General features: G+C 42.3%; 1 protein-coding gene across 2 annotated transcripts in view; it reads right to left on the bottom strand.

Annotated features, from left to right (window-relative positions):
• GRID2 (glutamate ionotropic receptor delta type subunit 2) overlaps window positions 1-20229 on the bottom strand; it is a 677499-nt gene extending 657270 nt beyond the window's left edge. For both annotated transcript variants that reach the window (XM_059471361.1, XM_059471362.1), the window contains exon 1: window positions 20142-20229. In XM_059471361.1, the coding sequence (XP_059327344.1) occupies window positions 20142-20229 (88 nt within the window). The remainder of the gene's footprint in view (window positions 1-20141) is intronic.
• Between the last annotated feature and the right edge of the window lie 567 nt (window positions 20230-20796).

The raw sequence follows: 20796 nt of genomic DNA, 5'->3' as shown, positions 1-20796 counted from the left end.
ATGCAGGAAAAATAAATGTTAGTAACCAAAATGAATATTTTATCTTCTACAATAACAGCAGCCTTAACATTACCAATTTAGATAGCAGATATCGATATAATCAATGTACTCAACTGTCAGGCTGGTTTGAGGCATCCTTAGTAAACACCTCAGCATAAACTGAAATTTTAAAAGAGCATACAAAGAAGTTTTTATTAAACTATAAAAATAACCAATGTCCACCAATTTAATTTCTTTGTCTTGAATAAAAAGAAAATTGTAATTTTGGATTTTGGTTTTTTACATTTAACATTTAACTTGCCTCATTTTTACATTAGTATGTTAATCAGTCTTGGTTCTATAACCATGAAATTCTTTGAATAATTATTTTTAATCATTTGTTGAAATGAAGCCATAGTCCATTTTCAGTACTGGCGCAAGTAACTTTTCTCTCTGAATATTGCTGGGGGAACAAAATAGTAAAAGTATGTAGTTGCATGTGGCTGTGTAAGTATATATGTGTATGAACAGTCCAGGAAGAATTCCCACTGCCACACTAAAACATTTTATATATATGCTGTCATCGCCTTGTCAAGATCTGGCAATACCACCTTAGCTACATATTACAGATCTTATAATTCAGAGGGAACCGAACATTCTGAGTGTGCCTCAGAGTGACATGGAAAAGCTCAAGGCATGGGCTTCTGTTTGTTTGCTTTGAAGCTCTGGATTCTGCTTATCTGCTCGGGATGCCCCAGCTTTTCAATGTTCCCTTGTAAGTCCTAATAATTGCAAAATAATATTCTGAAGATAGTGACAGAGCCAGAAACGCTCACTGCTGTTCACATAGTGAAACAAGATGAGTGACTTGCCCAATGTCATGCCAGAACTAGCAGAAATCTCCCAAGTGCAAGTCAAGTGCTTTAACCGTAGCAATATTCTTACATCTAAAGTGCACGACTAATCTGACCTTGCTTGCTCAGATAATATTTCTAAAGCTGAAGTTCTATTGTGAGTGTTAACATTTCTTCCTGTTAATATTTTAAATAGGACTTTACTAATCCAGTCAGTACAATAAACAATACAAATCTTCCTAAAATGTGAATTCTTAACACTTAAGACAATTGCTGGGTAACTTTAAAAAAATCCCGCTTTTATTCAGTTTGGCCTGAAATGAAATAAAATAAAAACATTCATTATTTTAAAAAGCCTTGCAGATGAAGACTCTGAATGACTTTAAAATAAGCTGTGAAATGCGTGAAGTTTTCGGAGCTTATTCAAACTTAATCCTTTTAAATATTTGAAGCATACAACGTTGCAAACCTGCCGACTTCAATGTAAAAACAAAGGAGTACATATATGATGTGCTTTTTACTTGTACCCCTCAGCCACCTGTAAAAGGCAAATACAGATCCAATAGGAAAAGAAATCTAAGGGGAGTTTGCTGCCCTTGAGAGACACAACTGGAAATACTGACACATACACAATAGAACAGCCAGATGAGGAGGATGAACCCCAAATCATAGGAACTCCACACCAAAAAGCAGGCCAGTAGGACTTCCTTCAGAACATAGCAGTGGATGTTTTCTGAATCACAGAAAAGGTGAAGCTGACCAAGTGGTGGCACACAAGTAAGGATATGCAGAGAAAACACTCATCGTGGATGCAGACTGCTCAGTGGAACAATGCTGAATATTTTAATCTCTTCTGAGGAAACATGGCTCACCTCTTTTTTTGATACCCATGTCAACTTTGAGCAGTGGGTGAGAAAACCATCTGATCACCAGGATTGTTACACCTGCTGTAGACATTCTGCAGGCTGCACATCAATTTAGTACCTTTCAAAAGGTACTAATTTGGAATTACCCCTTTCAACACCCCACAATGCTTGTAGTAAGCTCTTCTGTCAACCACTGCAGCATCTGTGATTAATATTTCCAGTGGGAAAGTTGTTTTCAAAAATACTTTTGTGTTTCAAAACCCTGGTAGGAAGAAGAACAAAAGGTGTGAAATTGAAGAAGCTTTTAAAGCCCACCAGGAGTATAGACATTAGTTCAAAAACAGATGTGTACTTCTCTGCCCTAACATTTGCTTTATCTTGTAGAATAAAGACATTGTTTTAGTTGGTCTGCTCTTGGGCGGATTTACAATGTCGCAGTATTGTATGTGAGTGGAAAAACAAACAAACACATAATCCTCTGGCAATTCATCTACAGATTTCAGGTTTAGGTTTTCAAACTGGATATTTTAGATTCTAATTGAAAGTAGTGCAGCAAATGCAAAATAGCGCAATTCCTCTAGATAACATGTTTACCTGCAACAGCAGATAAGAATAAGTGAAAAAAGAAAGAGTTCGTTTCCTATTCATGGGGAGATGCACTTACAGTGCCGTTTGAAAGTACCTAGAGCTAGTCAACATAGAGCTTGACTGCTTTCATAAACACACATTTATATTTTTAACTTACACCCAAAGCGCCAGTTTCTGGCTGTAACAGTAGCAATCCACATCGGCACTTTCCACCCTCCAGTAAAACTGAGCAAACACTCCAGCTCCATCACTCACAATCATCTTGGAAGCATATCACAGAATAAGCTCGTCGCTTGCATCCAAATTTTGCCTTCCTAAAATAGAATGGCTTGTTCTAGTCATTGATGCAAAAAATACGTTTTTACAACCAACAGTTGTACAGGAACCTTCCAAGCTCTCAGCTGAAATGGTATCACTGGCATTGGCCACGCAGATACAAGGCAGCGCAAGGCAGAGCTCGACCCGAAGAGCAGAGACAAGGTAGACAAGGCAAAACATGTTCAGTAAGGGGATCTCATGCTCCCTGTGGAAAAGAGAGCTTCAATGAGTCAAGGCAAAACCTGCACAGGTGCAACACTAGCTCACAAGGAGCCCTGATGATCCCACTTTGTTACTTCATGTGTGTCAATCACTGTAAGTGCTCCTGCAGGTCAGCAAAGAGTCCAAAACAGAATTCAACTTTCACAAATTCTAATCTTATTTCTTAAGTATAAAACTGCTTTTTGTCTCCTTTCCTGTTAGCCATAATAAGAATAAAGCATGGAATAGATGATATACAGGGGTTGCCCTGAACAGACATCAGTGTAGTCCATCTTGTTCTGTCTTTAGTAGCTGGCAGTGATCAATGTCTCAGAAACACTGAAAATTAACTTGCTTCTAAATAAGGTTTTGCCTCTTCAGACAAAAATACTTAAAGCAATACAAAAGATTCTAAGAGCAATAGGAATAGCATGTCAGTGGGATTCCCACCTATGTTTACATCTGAATGTGAAGATTTCCCTAGTCAGCCTCCCTCAATTCACACATGCACAAACACTCCACCATGCATTACTGAAAGGCTGCTTATGAGTATTGGCAGCTACTAATGCAGTTGCAATAAAAAAAGGCAAGGAAGTAGTTCATGGGAGAGAGAAGGAAAGGATAAAAGGACAAGAAGGAATTACATAAATATAGAAGATATGATCCAAAGTCCAATAAAGTCATGGAATAATTCATACTGATTTCATAAGTCATAAGAGATGAAGTCTGCAAAGGCAAAAAACGAATTTCAGCCCCAATGGTAGACATGTTTTTCCTCCAAAAGTTCTACAACAGAGGCCATGATGTTTTTATCTAAAAGAATCATCTATAAGATTGTTATAGCCCATTTTGTTTCCTTTTAAATGGCTCTAGCAGCTTTTCCTAACATGTGATATGGGAAATATTTTCTTCTATTTCCCCCACCTTATCTCCTAAAAAAAGTTTCTATGCACACACACTCAGGTCTCTCAGACTGTGTTAGGGGCTACACCATCACAGCCCTTGGGGATGATGAAAATAATGTCAGCTGTGAATTATGTGCCCTGCTTGGAAAAAGGGGCATAAGTGACTATTTTGAAAATCTACTTAGCCTTTCACCACATTCCAGTTAGAGATGAGAAAAGGAACATAGTCAGCAGTCTTTATCCTGATGACCGTTCCAGTAGGAGTTATTACCAAGAAAATAATTAATGCAGGATTAAAGCTCCATTTGAACCCAGCAACATGTTCAAATGCACACTATGTTCAGACAGTGAGATGGGGCAATGACACTTTCTTTCAGATCTTTACAGAACAGAAAAAACCTAAAGTCTGAGAATATTTCAAGGCCATAGTCAGTCAGCAGCACCAGTAGTCTGCAAAAATATGGTTTTGCATGACGTAAAAACCAATGCATCAAAAATTCTTTGTTGTGTCATTGCAAAAACTTCTTGGCTGCACAATTTATGATTAGCACTTAGGAATAAAACCCTGAGCTTCTCTATCTGTTCTTCACTTTTGATTCCATATAGATGCAGCTCAATACAGACTATATATTGCAGATGACCAAGCATAACTAAGTTAGGTACTGTGCCCAGCCAAGTTAGCTCTAGCACCCCCAAACCAGTGCCACTTAGATCACGTAACCAGCAAGAACCTAGAAATCCTATTTTATAAGGAGCATAAATAAGCATTTTAACAAGGATTTTATTACGTATTTTGGCTCCAAATAGTGTGTTGTGCTAATAAATATAATCTGTCAGCACAGATGGGGAAAAATAAGAAGTAACAAGCAGAAATATTTCCCAAATAGTTTCAGGCTAAAACTATCATTGAAGCTTTTCTTTGCCTTTCTGGTAACATAGATACAAGAGCATTGTCCTGAGGCCTGAGACCAAGTAAATGAAGCTGATGGGAAACAAAACAGCAAGATTACAAAAACTTCACCATGGACTGCTTTTTACTATGCACTTTTTACAGACAGTACATCAACTAGCCCATTTTCTCAGGTACTCTCACCACAACATGGGTACGGGATGAACAGCACCAGGGAATATATTTTGCCATTTAGCTACAAACTTGCCTTAAAGCTGCTGCCTCGGGAACTCTTCCAGTTCCTCCCTACCATTATGCCAGATCTCAACATAAATATGCTTGCATGCCAATACACAAACACACAGTCATTCCATCTCAAAGGTATGTATCTCCATAAATATAGGTATTGGAAAAAAGGCTCCCAACAGCACACCACAACATATAGGTTTTTGCAACATAGGTACTGTGAAAATAAATGTCATTGCTGGTGTCAAATTCAGTCTGGAGGAAACGGCCCAAGACGGTGAAGTGAGAACAACTGCTTGACAGAAGTACCTGCCAAGAGGCAGAGAACTTCCCTTTCTTGGCTTCAACCCTCAGCAATCCACAAGCACAAGAAACTGCTGGCATGCAGGTAAAGCCTTCACTGTCCTCTGGAAGCAGTTTCTGGGGCAGAAAAGTAAGTGGAAGGATGGGATGGGATGGGATGGGATGGGATGGGATGGGATGGGATGGGATGGGATGGGATGGGATGGGATTTCTGTTGGGAATGAGATAGGCAGGCAGCTGCATACACAAAACAGGGTAGTCGGGGTGGCCAGGAGCACATCCAAGTTGTTTTGGTGAGAAGGTCAAGGAAAGGAGAACCTTACACCTGCCCACCTAAGAGCTGGTTTATCTGCCATGAGTCACTCCTCAGTAAACTGTATCAGGATATTCCTGTGTGAACTCACTCTCAGCTTTGTGCCATTTAGACCCAAAACACTTTTAGCCAGGCTACTCTCCCTTCTGCCAATCACACTTTTTAAAAGACACTTGTTTATTTATAAACAGAGGTAGATTACCAAGAAGGCTTTGCAGTAATGACTATGTTTCTGAGCACTTCTAAATTTTTATTTTAAATCTCACAAAACACCTCTCTGCACAGTTTAAAGAAAATTCCAATGATTCTAAAAGAAGAAGCAGACAACAAACATGTGCCTTGCACAGCACTCTACCAGTTTTATACTCAATCATGGAGGCGAGAATTCATGAAGACCTGCACCAAATAACCAACCATGTCCTGCCTTGCCCCTTACTCTTTGGTGCTGGAACAAATGCTTTCCTCACTCCTGGTGAAATCAATCTCATTCTTTGTCAAGATGCTGGGAATAAGAGGGATCAGTAAAAAGACAGCTGCTAGAAATGGCTTTGAGTCCTTATGAAAAGATTTATGAGGTAGAGATTGGCCTCCTTAGCCCTACCATGAGTTGCTTCTTAATAAAGCTCAGCTCCTGCTCATATGTGCTTTGAATTTCTTAGTATTGAAACAGTTTTAAGAGGCAAGATAAACATTTACATACAAGGAGACAAGCAGTGAAAATTATGTGGAAATGCATCTGGCTTCATTTTTGTGCAGGTCACCACATGACAGACCCAGCAGAGATTACTCAGCACCCAGTCATGAAAAACAGAGATCCCTTCAAGGGGCAGCTTTATCGACTGACAACTGTGGACTGGCCAATTCTATTTCATCAGCCCATTATTCACTGTAAATGTGTGAAAAATCCATCTGGTTTTATTTCTCTGTATGCACAATGTATGAAAGGAAACAAAAACCTGTCTAAGCAAAAAGCAAGAGCATGACAAGAATATTGTTATTGAGGTAAGACCTCATTCTCACAGCTCAAACAGTCTCTGCTCCCTCTGCCTCACACAGATGTTTGCTAACACAATAGAAGGTCCCTCTCTCACATCAGATAAACTAAAATACCACTCTGTGATAGTACAAGGCAACATAGTGGTTTGAATTAAGTAACAGACAGCCAAGAAATCATTCCTTCATCCTGGACTTACAGTTACTCAAACAATTAACTCTATGGGTAATCAGCCTGTCTACATGAAAAACAAGGAATGCTGTGTGGGTTTCCGAGCGGGATTTTGGAAGAGGTGAAGATCTTTACACTCAAAGCAACAAGTGAAAGACTTGACTCCTCAAACAAAAAATCAGTATCAGTTGTACTTCTAGCATGGAAAAAGAAAATAATGCAAAATAATAATACAGGGTAGAACTGGTTTATAACTGAGAAGAATTGGACTTAGCCTGCGTTAGCTACATGGAGCACAAGGCCATTGTACCAGTAGGCCTATGGACATACACACAGTACCTGTACCTCAGCAAGAAATGCTGATGAAGATTATTTCAGCTAAAAGTATATGAGATATGATCAACTCGTGTGCAGAGCAAGCTGAATATTATAGTCCATGCAAGACTGAGTAAATAAAATTCAGTGAGTCCTTTTCGGGAGGGGGAAGAGAAAGACACAAGAAAAACTTCTACTTGGCCCCATTTTCCCTTTTCTTCTCAAATTGAATGTTTATAAAATACATCTTTTAATACGATCTCCAAAATCCTTTCTAAACTAGACAATCCAACAGCTATGTGTAGTTTGTCATTACTAGCTTTCTCTTCGTACTCCCTTCTTTAAATATTGTGCAAGATTTGGCTGTTTGCTAATATGAGTAAAGTAGCTTTCTTGCTGATACAAAAACCATTTCCTAACAGACACTAGTTACACTGGCTTTTGGAATAGCTTCAAAACTTGTCAGACCTTCTTCTTACTAGAAGCTGAGTTACTTCTGCATGTTCAGCTGAGAGAAGTCTAGGGACGGAGATGTTCTGGTACTGAGAACATTTCCAGCCACAGATCATACTCTTCAGTGCAGACCAACTTTCACATTGCAGAATGGACTGAGCATTCATGTGGTGTTCAAAACCCCCCATGAGCACTGAACAAAGAACTGCCTCCCAGTACACAGAAGTCATATTATAAGGAATGAAGATTTTTACATACCCATGTACAAGGATATGGATATGTAACAAGGGAGTACATCCCCTTGTTATTTTACCATGCAAACTGTATTTGCAGTTACCACTGAATTTTTGCTGTGATGTGAATGGAAAGTGGTTATAAACAAAAAGGATCTGCCTCAAAACTGGGGACCAAGCTGGAAACAGTTAGAAACAGGCCCCATTCTAGTCATACACCACAAATATTTACTCCCTTATGTGAGCTGAGAGTATGACACAAAATCTCTAATAGTTGGTGGTCCCCACAAAGAGATTGCGACTTCCTGAACTAAAATACTAATTTAGAGTTAGACTTTTCTTCATGCCACGACTCCTCTGCTCTTTCTGGGAATTATGGAGATTTTAAAATATTACTAATTCTCACTAGCAGATGGTAGTAGCACTTTGTCAGAGCATTATTACATTTAAGTTAACACTTTGGAATTTTAATGCAACGGCTCCACGACTTACTTCTCAAACCCTTCCATAAAAGGGCCATTTCAAAGCTTACATCTACAACTGCTGCCATCCTCCGGCTTCCATCAATTTTAAGAAGTGGCCTTTAACATAGCAGTATTAAAAAATGATAAAATACTTTCATATCCAAAATGGTCAGGGGGAATTTGTGAAATGAACCGCAACAAGAAACCTCTGTTGTATTACTAAAGCAATGCCAACAACAAAATACATCTCCATGGCCCCTACTCCTGAATCTCTTTTAAAAAATCCAAATGCTGGTTACTTCTGAGGAGCAGACATTTGTTTACTCATTGCAGATGCCTGGAGGTGAGAGCAAAAGAAGTTGGCACACGCTTGTTCTGAAGGGAGGATTAGTCACAATGAAGGGATGAGGGCATCGGGGACGTTTACAACAGCTTCCAAAGCTCCAACACCAGAAATTTCAATATTCTACTTGTTACTCCAAGTTAGTGGCACAAAATGATGCAAGGACCTTGTTTATAGTAAGTTAGCCCCTCTCTCCCTTTCATATTGTCTATGGAAGTCTGTAAACCTAATATTTTCTGAAAACACTCGTACTCCTTACTTGACACAATACAAAGAGCCAATTAATTCTAGCCTCAGGGACATTTGGCAGTCTTACAAAAAAGGGGGGGGAAAATGCATCCCTTTAAAAAAATGCTAAAAAACTCCAACCCCACAGTACTTTAATGAACAGACTTTTTTTTTTTTTTAAATTACTAAATCCTGAGAAGATGATTTTCAGCAATAACAGTTTCCCATTGCTATCATTATCTACCTTTCCCTGAGGAAGTATCTACTTTGCCATTCCATAAATCATTCCCTGTTATTAGAGATCATTGTTCTCAAATAGAAAAATATTCTGAAAAACCATTGTCCCAATTCTTAATGTGTCTCATTTATAGGAAACCCAAGCCACTGGCTGTGCCTTTGCAGCCTTGAATGGGGGTTGGACAAGCTTAATGTTGACAGAAAACCAGACCAAATGAGGACATATGCCACGAGATAAGTGTGAAAGGAGATCCACTCACAACTCTGGAGCTTCACTGAAGAAAGGTGTAACTTTGAAAGCAAGCTATGCAGCTATTTGAGATGAGGAGAAAGCCAGCACTCGCCCCCTCATTCTGTGAAAGTCACGGCAGGCTGTGCATCCAGAAGCAGGCTGCATTATTTACCCTTTTCTCCCTCCCTAAATTAGGTCAAAAGTCCAGGGAGCAGAAGCTGTGGCTGTGTCCCTTCCTCCTACTCACCAGCCACAGAAGCTGGGTTTAAAAGGAGGCATGGCACAGACCAGCCTATGAAAGAAAATCCTAAGAGTGTCAAGACACAGGAAGGTACAATACACTCAGAGTTACCCTGGGAGGAGAGGAGTGGAAGCTGACACTTCAGTACTCATTGTCTGCATCTGTGTACAATGGTATTAAGACAATAAAAAGGTAAAATGGATCTTACGTCTCTGCCAAGTAACCAGGTACAATTATTGGATGAAAAAACCCAAAAGATTAAGATCTATCGCACAAAAGAAATGCTTTATGGTACAACTATAGAGGCTAGACAGGGAGAAACAATCCTATTTTCTAATCTGTAATTTAGTTTCTTAAAAACTTAATATTATCTTCTAGCTATATTGTTCTCAAAGCACCATTTGCATTGTATTATTAAGCTTTTCAGTAATATTTGTGCCATTCCAGTTCCTTCTTCCTCTGGATTTCCCAACTTTTCTCGCATGCTTAGACATATACCTCCCCTACAAGGCCTGCCCCAAACATAAAGCTCAGTTTCCAAACCACATAACATTTCCTGCTATTTTCTGAAGGTATCCTGCACTGCCCATCACTCAAGCTAACCCCTCGAAATGTTTCCTGCATCCCTTGACCACTCAGCCAACTCCCACCACTGCTGAACACAACCCTCCAATCACTTTCCAAAGCTCCCACATAAAAAGCATCACCAGAACATTCCCCACAGCAGTTCTGTGGCACAGAACATGTTTTTTTCCTGCCCACTGCCTTCAGCCCTTTCATTTAACACAGGCCCTATACTCTTTACAACACTGTCAAAAATGGGAGAACTTTTCCAGGTAAATGTGCATGCATTTCATGTATCAAATTTCTCATCTATCTCCAGGATGCAATCCAATTCCAGAACAGGAGAGCTACTTTGAGGAGCTAGATAATAATTTTTCCAGATTATTTCACTAATATTTCCGCAGCAATACAAAAACTTTACGGGACTACCAAAGGAGGCTGCAGATAGCTGCAGAATCGCTGACTGTATTTATATATCTCTTTCAAGCAAAGTAGGGAATTTTGCAACATATATTGTTCCACTTTCCAAAAAAGGGGTGTTTTCTTCCTACCTAGAGTGAGAGTAGGCATGGGCATTACTCCTGTACTAGGTAAACCCATAGAGGAGCATGGTGGCAGCTGATGAGGTGATGATTGCTTCTATTTGGCCAATTTGATCAAGGTTACTGGAAATAACATATTGTAGGCAATAATTACAAACACATTGCTGCCCTTCATTTCTTGTCAGCTCTTTCACCTCACAGCCCCAGATCATGAACTTCTGATATCAGCCATACAGCCCTGCCCTGACAGGACATCCCTGTAGACATTCCCACCGGCTTTCATCCCTTTGTACCCAAAGTGATCACTCACAAACATCAATGAGTGAATCTGCCTCTCAAAAGACACAGAGTCTCCAGGTGTACAAACTGAGCTGCAGAGAGATCCAAGCCCTCTCTTTCCCCTCAGCTTCAAATCTCCTGACAGCCAACTTTTTGCTTCATATTTGTACAGCTTCCAGCACAGTGGGGGGGGCATTTCACTCCTTGTATTCACGTTGTGGCTTCCTGACTGCAAGCAAAAAGGCTCCCAAATCTTCTTGTTGTTACCTAGGGTGGAAAGTAATGCTATCCCAAATTACAGAAAAATCCAGTCAAGTATTTTCAATAGTCCTTCTGATTAATGAAAAAGTGTGTATTTATATATTGTAGATGCATACATTAATACATACCCCAGTGCTTGCTATCAGCCTGTAGAATGGAGGTAGAACAGCTCCAGAATAGTAATGTTTTAAAGATATTTATAGCAAATCCATTAGTGGATATACTTCAATACTGCTTCAGCATATTTATTCACAAAGAGGAAAGCCAAAGGAAGACTACCTCTAAGAAATATAACCAACTTTTTGAGGTGTATTTGACCTCAAAAGAGGTCAAGTAAGTGGAATTCGAGAGAAATTTCCAGAGAAAAAACAGTTTTATTCAAATTATAGATATCTGTGTTATGATGTGTTTAACTTTTTCCTTACTGGACATTAAAAGCAGATATTTAAGAGCATAGAACACAGTGACCATCACAACTTCTTGCCATGAGCCAAGTGTGAATATGAGAGAGAAAGAAACTAACAGAAACAGTGAAAGAGAGCAATAAATGCATTTTAATATGACCTAAACAGCTATCACTTTCACTTGCATTTAACAATGCAAGCCCACACTGTGCCCTGGCCACACACTGCCACTACTCTACAGTGGCCTCACTGAGCAAGAACTGTGTCTTCTTTACTGTCTTCTTCCCTTTGACAACCCTCTAGTACATTAAATGTTTTTTTAATGTTTCTCAAATGTTTAAGTTGAAGACTATAAAGACTGCAAGAAGGCAAAGGATAAACAAAAAGAAACATCCTTGCTTGGTAATACTTGGTCTAGAGATACCCCCACTGTGTGCCTTCAGCCCAGCCAGGCAAGTATTAATACTGACTGTAATCTGTGAGATAACTCTGCAGTGGTGTCCTGGCACCTGAGAAATACAACTGACATCTCCAAAACATCCCAAGGGCTCAGGAGTCTGAGCTTGACTGAGTTCCTCCATGCTTTAAAACCAAAGCAAGTCTGTCATCAGGTTCGGGTCCCAAACACAGGTCTGGAGTTGGCATCCCAAGGCAGGGAAGCCCACCCTGTGCAAAGTTACATTTCTCTATTTCAAAATGGGTTTGCAAAATTTATATATCTGTGTAGGTTAAAATTTGGCATAGCAAATCCAAGCCTGGCATTCAGGTCTGCTGTTCTGCCATCCTCTGCTCTCTCCAGAGCTCTCATCTGGAGCTCCTTTCCACAGCACTGGAGCAGTGCTATTTGATTTTGATTTATTGCAAGTGAATTATTATAATGAAATCACCAACTCGATTTAAGCCTCTGAGAAAGATATGGTTGGACTAACAAAAAATTGTTCTGCAAAACAAGCAATTATTGTTAGGTTCACTGGATATTGGCCTTAGCAATCCAACTGATTACAGAAAGTTAATGTTTTAAAAAGCAATGAAAAAATAAGGTATTAAATCCTTTAAATCTGCATGAAAGGCTCCAAGAGGAATTTTACAGTTATTTTCACTGCATATTTTATTAGATATGTGATATTTTATTCATGGGTAAAGCAAATATAACAATTAGGAATAATTAGCATTTCAACACAGAGTGTTATCTACTACATTAAAATACCCATATAACTCCTCATTTAAATTCTTATCCTGACATTTTTTTTCCTTTCTGGTTCAGGACTTTTCCACTGAGCATAGCATTTACAGGAATATTATACAGCTCCCAAAGAAATAGAAACAGACAGAACTAGTGGCTTTTGCCTTTGATATCTTATTTTCTTCCCCTCCTTGCATTTTTACTCATTTTCTTTTTCAATTTCCTCTTGAGTATAGAGCTTGTCAGATAAACCTAGCACAACCTTCAAGAAACTTTTTCCCTTTCATCATTTCTTTTCTACCCTACTCCCCCACCATTCCACAACTAATGTGTATAATGGAAATGTACTTTACATCTAGCCCTGCTCTTACAAATCCATCAGTTTACAGCTGACTAAAAGTAGAGTAATAGTCTCTGTACCACCTCTTCCACCATAACTTCAGTGCTGCACAGAAATGCTGTAGTTACTCTATTATCCTTTCTCTTTAACTAAGGGTCACTTTTTATGAGCGCTTCTCTCACAGCTCTCAGAATATCCCTGCCTTGAGCTTTTGTGGTGAGCCCCACACCAAAGCAGGAAGAAGTCTCTCCAGCTGAAGTGCACTCTGTGGTACAATACAGAACACAAAATACCTCCTCTGATTTAAGTATGTTATCACTGAAACCAGGACATAAATTCTAAACCTTACAAAATTACAGCAGTGCACAACATCAAATGTGCTCCCTTGCCACATTTCAGAACTAGCATCCAAACACCAGAACATTTCATTTACTAACCTTCAATTTCAGCCTGTGTCCTGCCTGTTAGAGAGATCACTTGCGAGTCTCCAAGTCACATAAGTCTTTATTAATTATAGTGGTTGCAGGCACAAGAGAATCTTTCCCTTAACTCCATCAGTTCTCACAACTTCTTGGCCAACAACAACCAGAAACCAAAGCCTGACACTTGTATAGAAGAATAGCAGAGTAAACTGCCCTCATGGTGCTCCTGGGAAATTCACAAAGATACAGCAAGAAAGACACATTTTCCTCAATCACTCTTCCTTCCATTTCTGTCTAGATGTTTAAATTACCATGACAATAACACACAATTATATTCTGCATCTGTAGTGGTTGACAACAGCACTTCCTCTTCCCCACGTGCTGCATCAAATGCACAAACCAGCTAAAAGCTGACCCAGAAGGCTTTGCCCAGGCCTTCCTTACCTGATGTTGAGGATGGATTAACCATCACTCCATCAAACTGATCCAACATGCCTTTAGCACACACCCCATGCCACACCGCACCCCCTCAGTATTGCACCTTTTCCCATACAGCCTGCCAGCCTAGATGAGCCAAAGCCACGGTCAACATCACTCCAAGACTGACCAACACAGCTCATTTTGGTGACTACTGCAAGCAACAGGACAGCAACTATGTCCTCATGGACGTAATACATGGTGCAGGAGGATAATGTAGCACCAGAGAAGGAGAGGAAATGCATCTGTGTGCAAGAAGCCCTGTAGGAAGCCAGTGGCTACACGGCAAGCCAGGGGTACAGAACACATCAAAGAAACATGAGCTGTGACGAGCAGCTCCCAGCCACTCTGTCAGGATGCCAGCAACCTGCCTGCTGTGCTTTGCTCTTGGGCTGTGACAGTCATGCTTGTCTCCTGGCACTTGTAGGTAGCACAAACTTTATCTGGGCTCTCATAGATGGGACTGAGCCTGAGCAGAGCCATGAACTGGAGTCTAAAGTTCATAGGATGCACAGGTGTGGAGCTGCTTTGACATACAAGCCAAGACTGAATCTCAAGTCAAGTTTTTCTTCAAAATTTCCCCAGCTTAGATAACAACTGACTTCTTCTGGAATTCAAATCTAACTGAAAAAAGAAAGTGACAACTGAATTTGCAGATGCAGAAAGGTATCTGAATTTGCCTCATTACTAATGTATCACCTGAAGTCAATCTTTGGCACATACTATGTTTCATAATATATGTGCAAAACATGTGCTCAAAGTTTGATAATTTTCTTTTAATTGCTCAAAATATTAGAATACTATTTCCTTCTCTCATTGGTCACTTGTAAGTCCAAACATCAACAGTACTATCTGTGCCTAGTAAGTTTTTAAACACTGAAGATAAAAATATGTTTGGATTGTGTGTAGGTGGAAAGAGTGTTGCCATCTTCTCATATATAAACCAGGTAATTAAGAAAATTTATTAGAAACTGATGGCCAAATATTACTACTCTTTCACATAAACTGTTTTTAAAACCATTTCTTCCTGTGCTGAAAAAAAAAAAAAGTCAAGCAGTAGAGTAGCAGTAACAAAGAGTGAAAATACAAACCTCAACTCAAAAGGGAAAAGCCTCCAATAAATTTCAGCCAAAACCAGGCTGTCATGGCAGATTATAGATAGCTATATATCAAATGGAAGAAAATGATGTAAGTTCAAGTCTATATCTAGGGAGTAATCTAATGGCTTCCAGAAGTCATCTCTTGCCAATACCACTTGCTTTCCAGGGCCAGGGAGTGGAAGAGACCCATACTTAATGCCTTTGTTCATTAAGTTAAATGAACCTTAGTTGGTAGGTTTATGTAGTCACAGTCTTGAAAGATTTTTCTCCAGTGTGTTTTTTCAGAGATGGCATTGTGAGAATAAAGGCTCAGTGCATCCATAAGTAGTCATGTGAAAGCACAGAGCAGCAGCAGTGATTGCCATGTCAGACATTTGTTAGGGCACCACTTGAAAACGGATGGCTGATTTTTTTATTTTTTTTTTTTTACTCTGCCTTTATCAAGGACAAAGAACCTGATATAACACTAAGAGTTATTTAAGAACATGAAAAGGAGCTGCCTGCTGCAGTCAGCAATCCACAGGCTCAGTTTAAAATCTTCCAAAGTCAACTTAGCCACTCACCTGGATTATGACAGACTCTGGATCAGGCCCTGATGACGACTAAGAAACACTCCAGAAAGCAGTGACACCTAATGGCAAACATGCCTTTGGATGATGGCAAACCCTAATCTACGGCGTGCAAAGTCATCCCTCTTCAGCTACAGAGTAACTAACACACATCACAGGGCCTGAAGCGCTGCCACAAATCCAAGCACCTGGGAAAGTGTTTCAGAAATAAGGCACACAGAAGCAGGGAGGTTGTCACGCAGGCTGAGCATTTAAGTAGAACAGAGTTACTAATAGAGCTCCTGGCTGCTGAGCCCAAGCACTCCGGGTTCCAGGTCCTCACTCAGAGGTGTGTTTAAAATAAGCAAGTAACCTCCTCACATCCTAGAGCAGGGACAACAGGGACCTGAGTGCTCCCCTGCAGACACTACAGGCACACAGAGATTTATTTGGTTTTAATAAATCTGTTTTGCTTGCTTCTCTTGTGCTTTACAAATGTATGTGAGAGTACTGTAATGAACAGTTAGTGGCGTGCACTACATACCTCCTAATGAGGCTTCACCAATAGCACAGCAAATTAAATTCCTATTACCAATTCACAACACAACCCCAGCTGCACTGTAGCACATCAGCTTACAAGAAGAAATGAGACAGGCATCCCACCAAACAACAAGAATTCCTTTCCTTCTTACACAAAAAAAAAAACATTTTAGTCAACACCAACATCCAGAGAAGAAACAAGCAATAGACCCCAGGCTGGAATTGCCTTGATATCATTAACATGGTATAGAAGAGCTTAAAGGTGTGAGCCAAAACTCAGGACTCAGCAATGCTGGGAACTTGTCCAATAAAAGGAATGCAGCAGTCCTGGCCTACAAAGCTGAGAGGAGTAAGGTAAGGGCAGAACTGATTTTCTCTCTCAGGAAAAAAAAACTTTTATCTATAAATACATTAAAACCAGATGTATAAGTATATGTAGAAGCATATATAATACATAGCTATATCTATTTATGAAATTTCCATTAAAAATAAAAAACGCCAAGGGCAATACACAGTTGACTGTGTATGACTAAAGTTACTGATAAACATAAAAACCAACCTGAGGTAATCAGGGAGGCTGAACTAGATCAGCCTTCAAAAATCCTGTAGAGTATTTTTTCAAAACTTTTGTACCACACCATGTGCCTGCTGCCCTGGGTGATTTTGCAGCACCCAATACACATATATCTGCCTATGTGTTTCTAGAGACACAATAGGAAATCCATAAGCATGAACAGATGCATTACTGCAAATTTATCAAGGGAAAATAAGGAGCACAAAGTACAAAATATAAAAGCACGAGACTATCAGCAGTAGAAGATACAAAGCATAGGCAAATTGTGTGGTTGACAAGGAATGCCACCTAATCCCTGCTTAATTAAAACACTGTTCCAAACTCCTGTTTAGGGAGTGGGGAGTGTGGGACAACTGATGTATGAAGGAACTATCAGGCAGCGTGGCTAATCTCAAAGACTTGGGAGCTTTCGAGCTACATAAATCAGAGCGACTTTTTGAATAGCCTCATAAAACACAGAATCATTACCATTCCACTCACAACTTTCAGATTCTTCCTACAGCATACAGATCATTAGGAAACTTCTAAGCAATCAAGTAATGTGGGACTGATGAAATTACTCAATCAATGCATGGGCTGAGAGAAGCAGCATAATACAGGATTGCACAGTTTTGACATGGTAACCCTGCCCCTTTCTTTTTTATATAAGGGTAAGGAAAATTATAGTGGAGTCGATTCATTTCACCATTTTCACAAGAGTGCTTAATGTAGTCTTTCTGAACTGCCAGTTCCTATTTATAATAGCAGGGCAGCACAAACGTACAGGCTATAAGCAGCCCCACCAATGTTTAAAATATGATAGAGGAAAACCTTTCTTTTTAAATGTGCACATGTACATATGCACAGACCTTCTCTAGAGATCAAAACCACAATCTGTACACAGAAGACAGGAATATGAAAAGGCATTATCACAGATACCAGTCACTGTATCCCTCCCACTGACATCACCAAGTTGTTAATGTCTACTCACTAAATGGTAACATTTTTTTGGCATTGTCTAAGAGAGGACTGATAAAACACTTTGAGACAGAAAGCATCCTTTTACAGGAAACACATAAAATAAAACATAGGCAAGCAAGAGAGTTTGTGCATTATATTGAAAAAAGTATGCCCTATTAGGAAAAGGGTATGCACAGGTTATTCTTATGTTATTTCTTATGACCATCTGCCCCTCAAACATGGGAAAATATTTTCCACTTGAATATCTTAGCACTGCAGAATGAAAAAAAAGATAACGCATTTATTCTATCTGTTGCCTAAGGCATCAGAACTACCACTAGTAGTATTTCTTTTCCCTTGAACTGAGCATTTTGGTTTTTTCTTTGGCTTTGTAAGTTCTTCTGTAGTTAATTTCTTCATAGAGTATCCTGCTACTGCTTTTTCTCACTCATTTAAATAAATACAGTTTTTTGCTTATGCCTACATATTTTATACATAAATTTATTTCATACAAGTGGAAGAAAGCAAAAAGGGGTCAGAAGATGAGGTCACAAAATACAGTGGTGTTACTTGGGGCCAAATTTTCATCTGTGAGCTGTACAACTTGGAATATTCAGCTGTGTACTCATTTACTGTTAGTTCTGATTTCAGGTAATTTATTTTCAGAGTATTCATTTTAGTAGATGTAAAGCTCTGTGTACCAGTTATACAGCTTGCCATTTTCATGGCAGCATAAAGCAGTCTATAAAAAGAGCTAATCCCCTTGTCAACTGTACTAATTGTCTCTCAAGACAAATTGTGTTAGAAGCAACTGCATTGGCTCTGCTAGTTTGGGTTGTTGGGGTTTGTTTGCTTTCAGTGAGGATTCACTGCGTTGATGTATCACTAACAGCATTATTAAAACAAATAATTAAAATGTGTTGCATTTATCAAATAAAACTAATAAATCAAATAAATTTTCGTTAACACGACGGGAGAAAAGCTGCCGTGTCCCCTGACGGCAGTGCAAAGGCACACGGCTCCCCAGCAGCGCTCCCTTAGCCGGGAGGATGGGCGACAGTGGATTGCAAAGAAACTCCTCATATGCGGCACAGTCAAAATTTCCCCCCAAATCCTAGGATGTAACCGCTTGTTACAAGCTCTTGGGAAAGAAACCCTAAGACGTAACTGTCTCCTAGTGTCGCTTTAAGAGTCTGCAACTGGGAAGAATTTTAAAAGTCCTTCTCCCTTTAAAAGGAGGGCATAGAGAGATGCCTCCCGTGCAGTATTTGCTGCTCCAGTCTCACACAGCCAAAAGGACTGACCCCTGTAAAGTTGCGGTACCTAAGGGCAGCGCTGGCTCCTGGGCTCGGGGACAGCCACACGGAGGGCTGGCGCACCGCTGCCCCAAAATCGGTCCTGCGGGAAAGCTCCTGACGGCCGCGCTTCCCAAACGCTCTCCCCGCTTCCCCTTGCACAGAAACCCGCTACGGATCCCCACGACAAGCACCGGCAGACATATTTATAAAGCCAACCGCGGGGAGAGCGGCAGCTGCCCCACAGCCGGGGCCGGCACCGCCCCAGGACCGTGCCCGAAGCGCCGGCGGGACCCTGCCCCGAAATGCCCCTTCCCCGGGGCAGGCGGCGCCCGCCCGCCCTGCCGCCCCCGCTCCGCCTGCGTGCGGTGCCTGCCGATGGGCGAGCGGCCCGGGGGAAGCGCCCTCCTCTCCCAGCTCCGCTCCGCTCCCTCCCCGAGCACCCCCGGCCGGCCAGGGGGGCCGCCCGCTCTCGCCGGCCGCGGGAACCGAGCGCCACTCGGCAGCGCTTCCCAGGGATGCGCCCGCCGAGAGGGAGGGAGAGAGGGAGGGCAGCCGTGCCGGAGATGGCACGGGGAGCGATGGGATAACGGGGAGCGAGGGGCACGGGCGGCGGGGAGAGCGGGCAGCGCCGTGCTCCGGCATCAACCCGAGCTGCCCCCTGCCCTTCCCGGGGCGGAGGGGAGGGAGGCCGCTGTCCTTGCCGGGAGCGGCGGCTCCGGGAGGCGCAGACGGTGGCGGCCGGGCAGGGGGTGCCGGCGGCCGGAGCCCCCCGCCCCCGGCACGGGAAGCGCTCACGTTGCCAAACCACCTGTTCCGCCGCGGGAGAGGAGGGCGGGGAGGGAGGGAGGAAAAGTGCGGGGGGTGGGGGCTTCGCGCGGCTGTCGCCCTGGTGTGAGGAACACCGGGAGGCGCGGGGTGTCCCACGGCCCAGGGCGAGCCGGGGCAGGCGGAAGGCAGGCTGGAGCTGAGGGGCGGCGGGGAGGAACCGGGGAAGTGCCCGAGCCCTGGGCGCCCCCATCATCCGCCTCATCAAAACCTCAAGGTCTAAAGCACGCACAGTCCCCGCCGCCAAGAAACCTTTACACAGCGCGGTAGGGGAAAAAGAGGACGCCTGAGGTCCTGGTGGAAAGCAATTATAAGAGAGGACTAAACAACAACAAAAAAAAAAAGCAAGCGATCAAGCGATAAAAGACAGTGGGGCTACGGGGGGAGGGGGAAAAGCTTCCAAGAGAGGAAAGGTTGCAAAGGAGAGCTGGAAAAGTGTCCAGCAGCACCAGCAGGCGCAGCACCCCCTTACCGATATGAATGATTGAATCTGCAATCGCCGCTTTCCAGGTTCGAGTCCAACAGACGGACACGACCAGGATGAGGGAGAAAACTTCCATCTCCTCCGGAGGTCCAGGCTTTATAACAACAGATCTCTTCGCCAAACGGTGCTGCCGCGGAGGACAGCGCGGCGCAGGAAGCCCAAGAGTTTGAGGCGCAGCCGGAGGAGCGTGTAAATCCCGATGGCTGGCGCAGAGCCGCGGCTGGTCAGGGAGCGAGCCCGGGGCTCCGAGCGCTTCTCTCCTCGGCGAAAGCCCGCGTCACTTCGCGGGGCCCCTGGGCAGCACCAGAATTGCTGGGAGCGCCGGCAGCAAATCCATCCAGCCCGGGCGCCGCCGCGGGCAGCAGACGCCTCTGCTGGTCAGACAATCCCCATCCTTCCGCCGGGTCCAGGGATCCGCTCGGTCCCGCTGCTGCACAGCAACTTCCAACCCACACCACGCACACGCTCGCACACAGACACAGACACGCAGACACACACACGGGCAGACACGCACACGCCAGCAGACACCCACAAACCCTCTTGGCCGGAGAAGCCCCAGGAGCCCGCAGCAAATAGCTCGCCTTCAGCGAGGTGGGAGGAGCGGGCGACCGAGGGAGCAGGCGATCCCGCTCCCGGCAGCCAG

Source organism: Ammospiza nelsoni, chromosome 4 (genome assembly GCF_027579445.1).
Source record: "Ammospiza nelsoni isolate bAmmNel1 chromosome 4, bAmmNel1.pri, whole genome shotgun sequence".
Classification (NCBI taxonomy): domain Eukaryota; kingdom Metazoa; phylum Chordata; class Aves; order Passeriformes; family Passerellidae; genus Ammospiza; species Ammospiza nelsoni.
The sequence above is the reverse complement of the archived record's forward strand: the minus strand, read 5'-3'. Positions and strand labels throughout refer to the sequence as shown.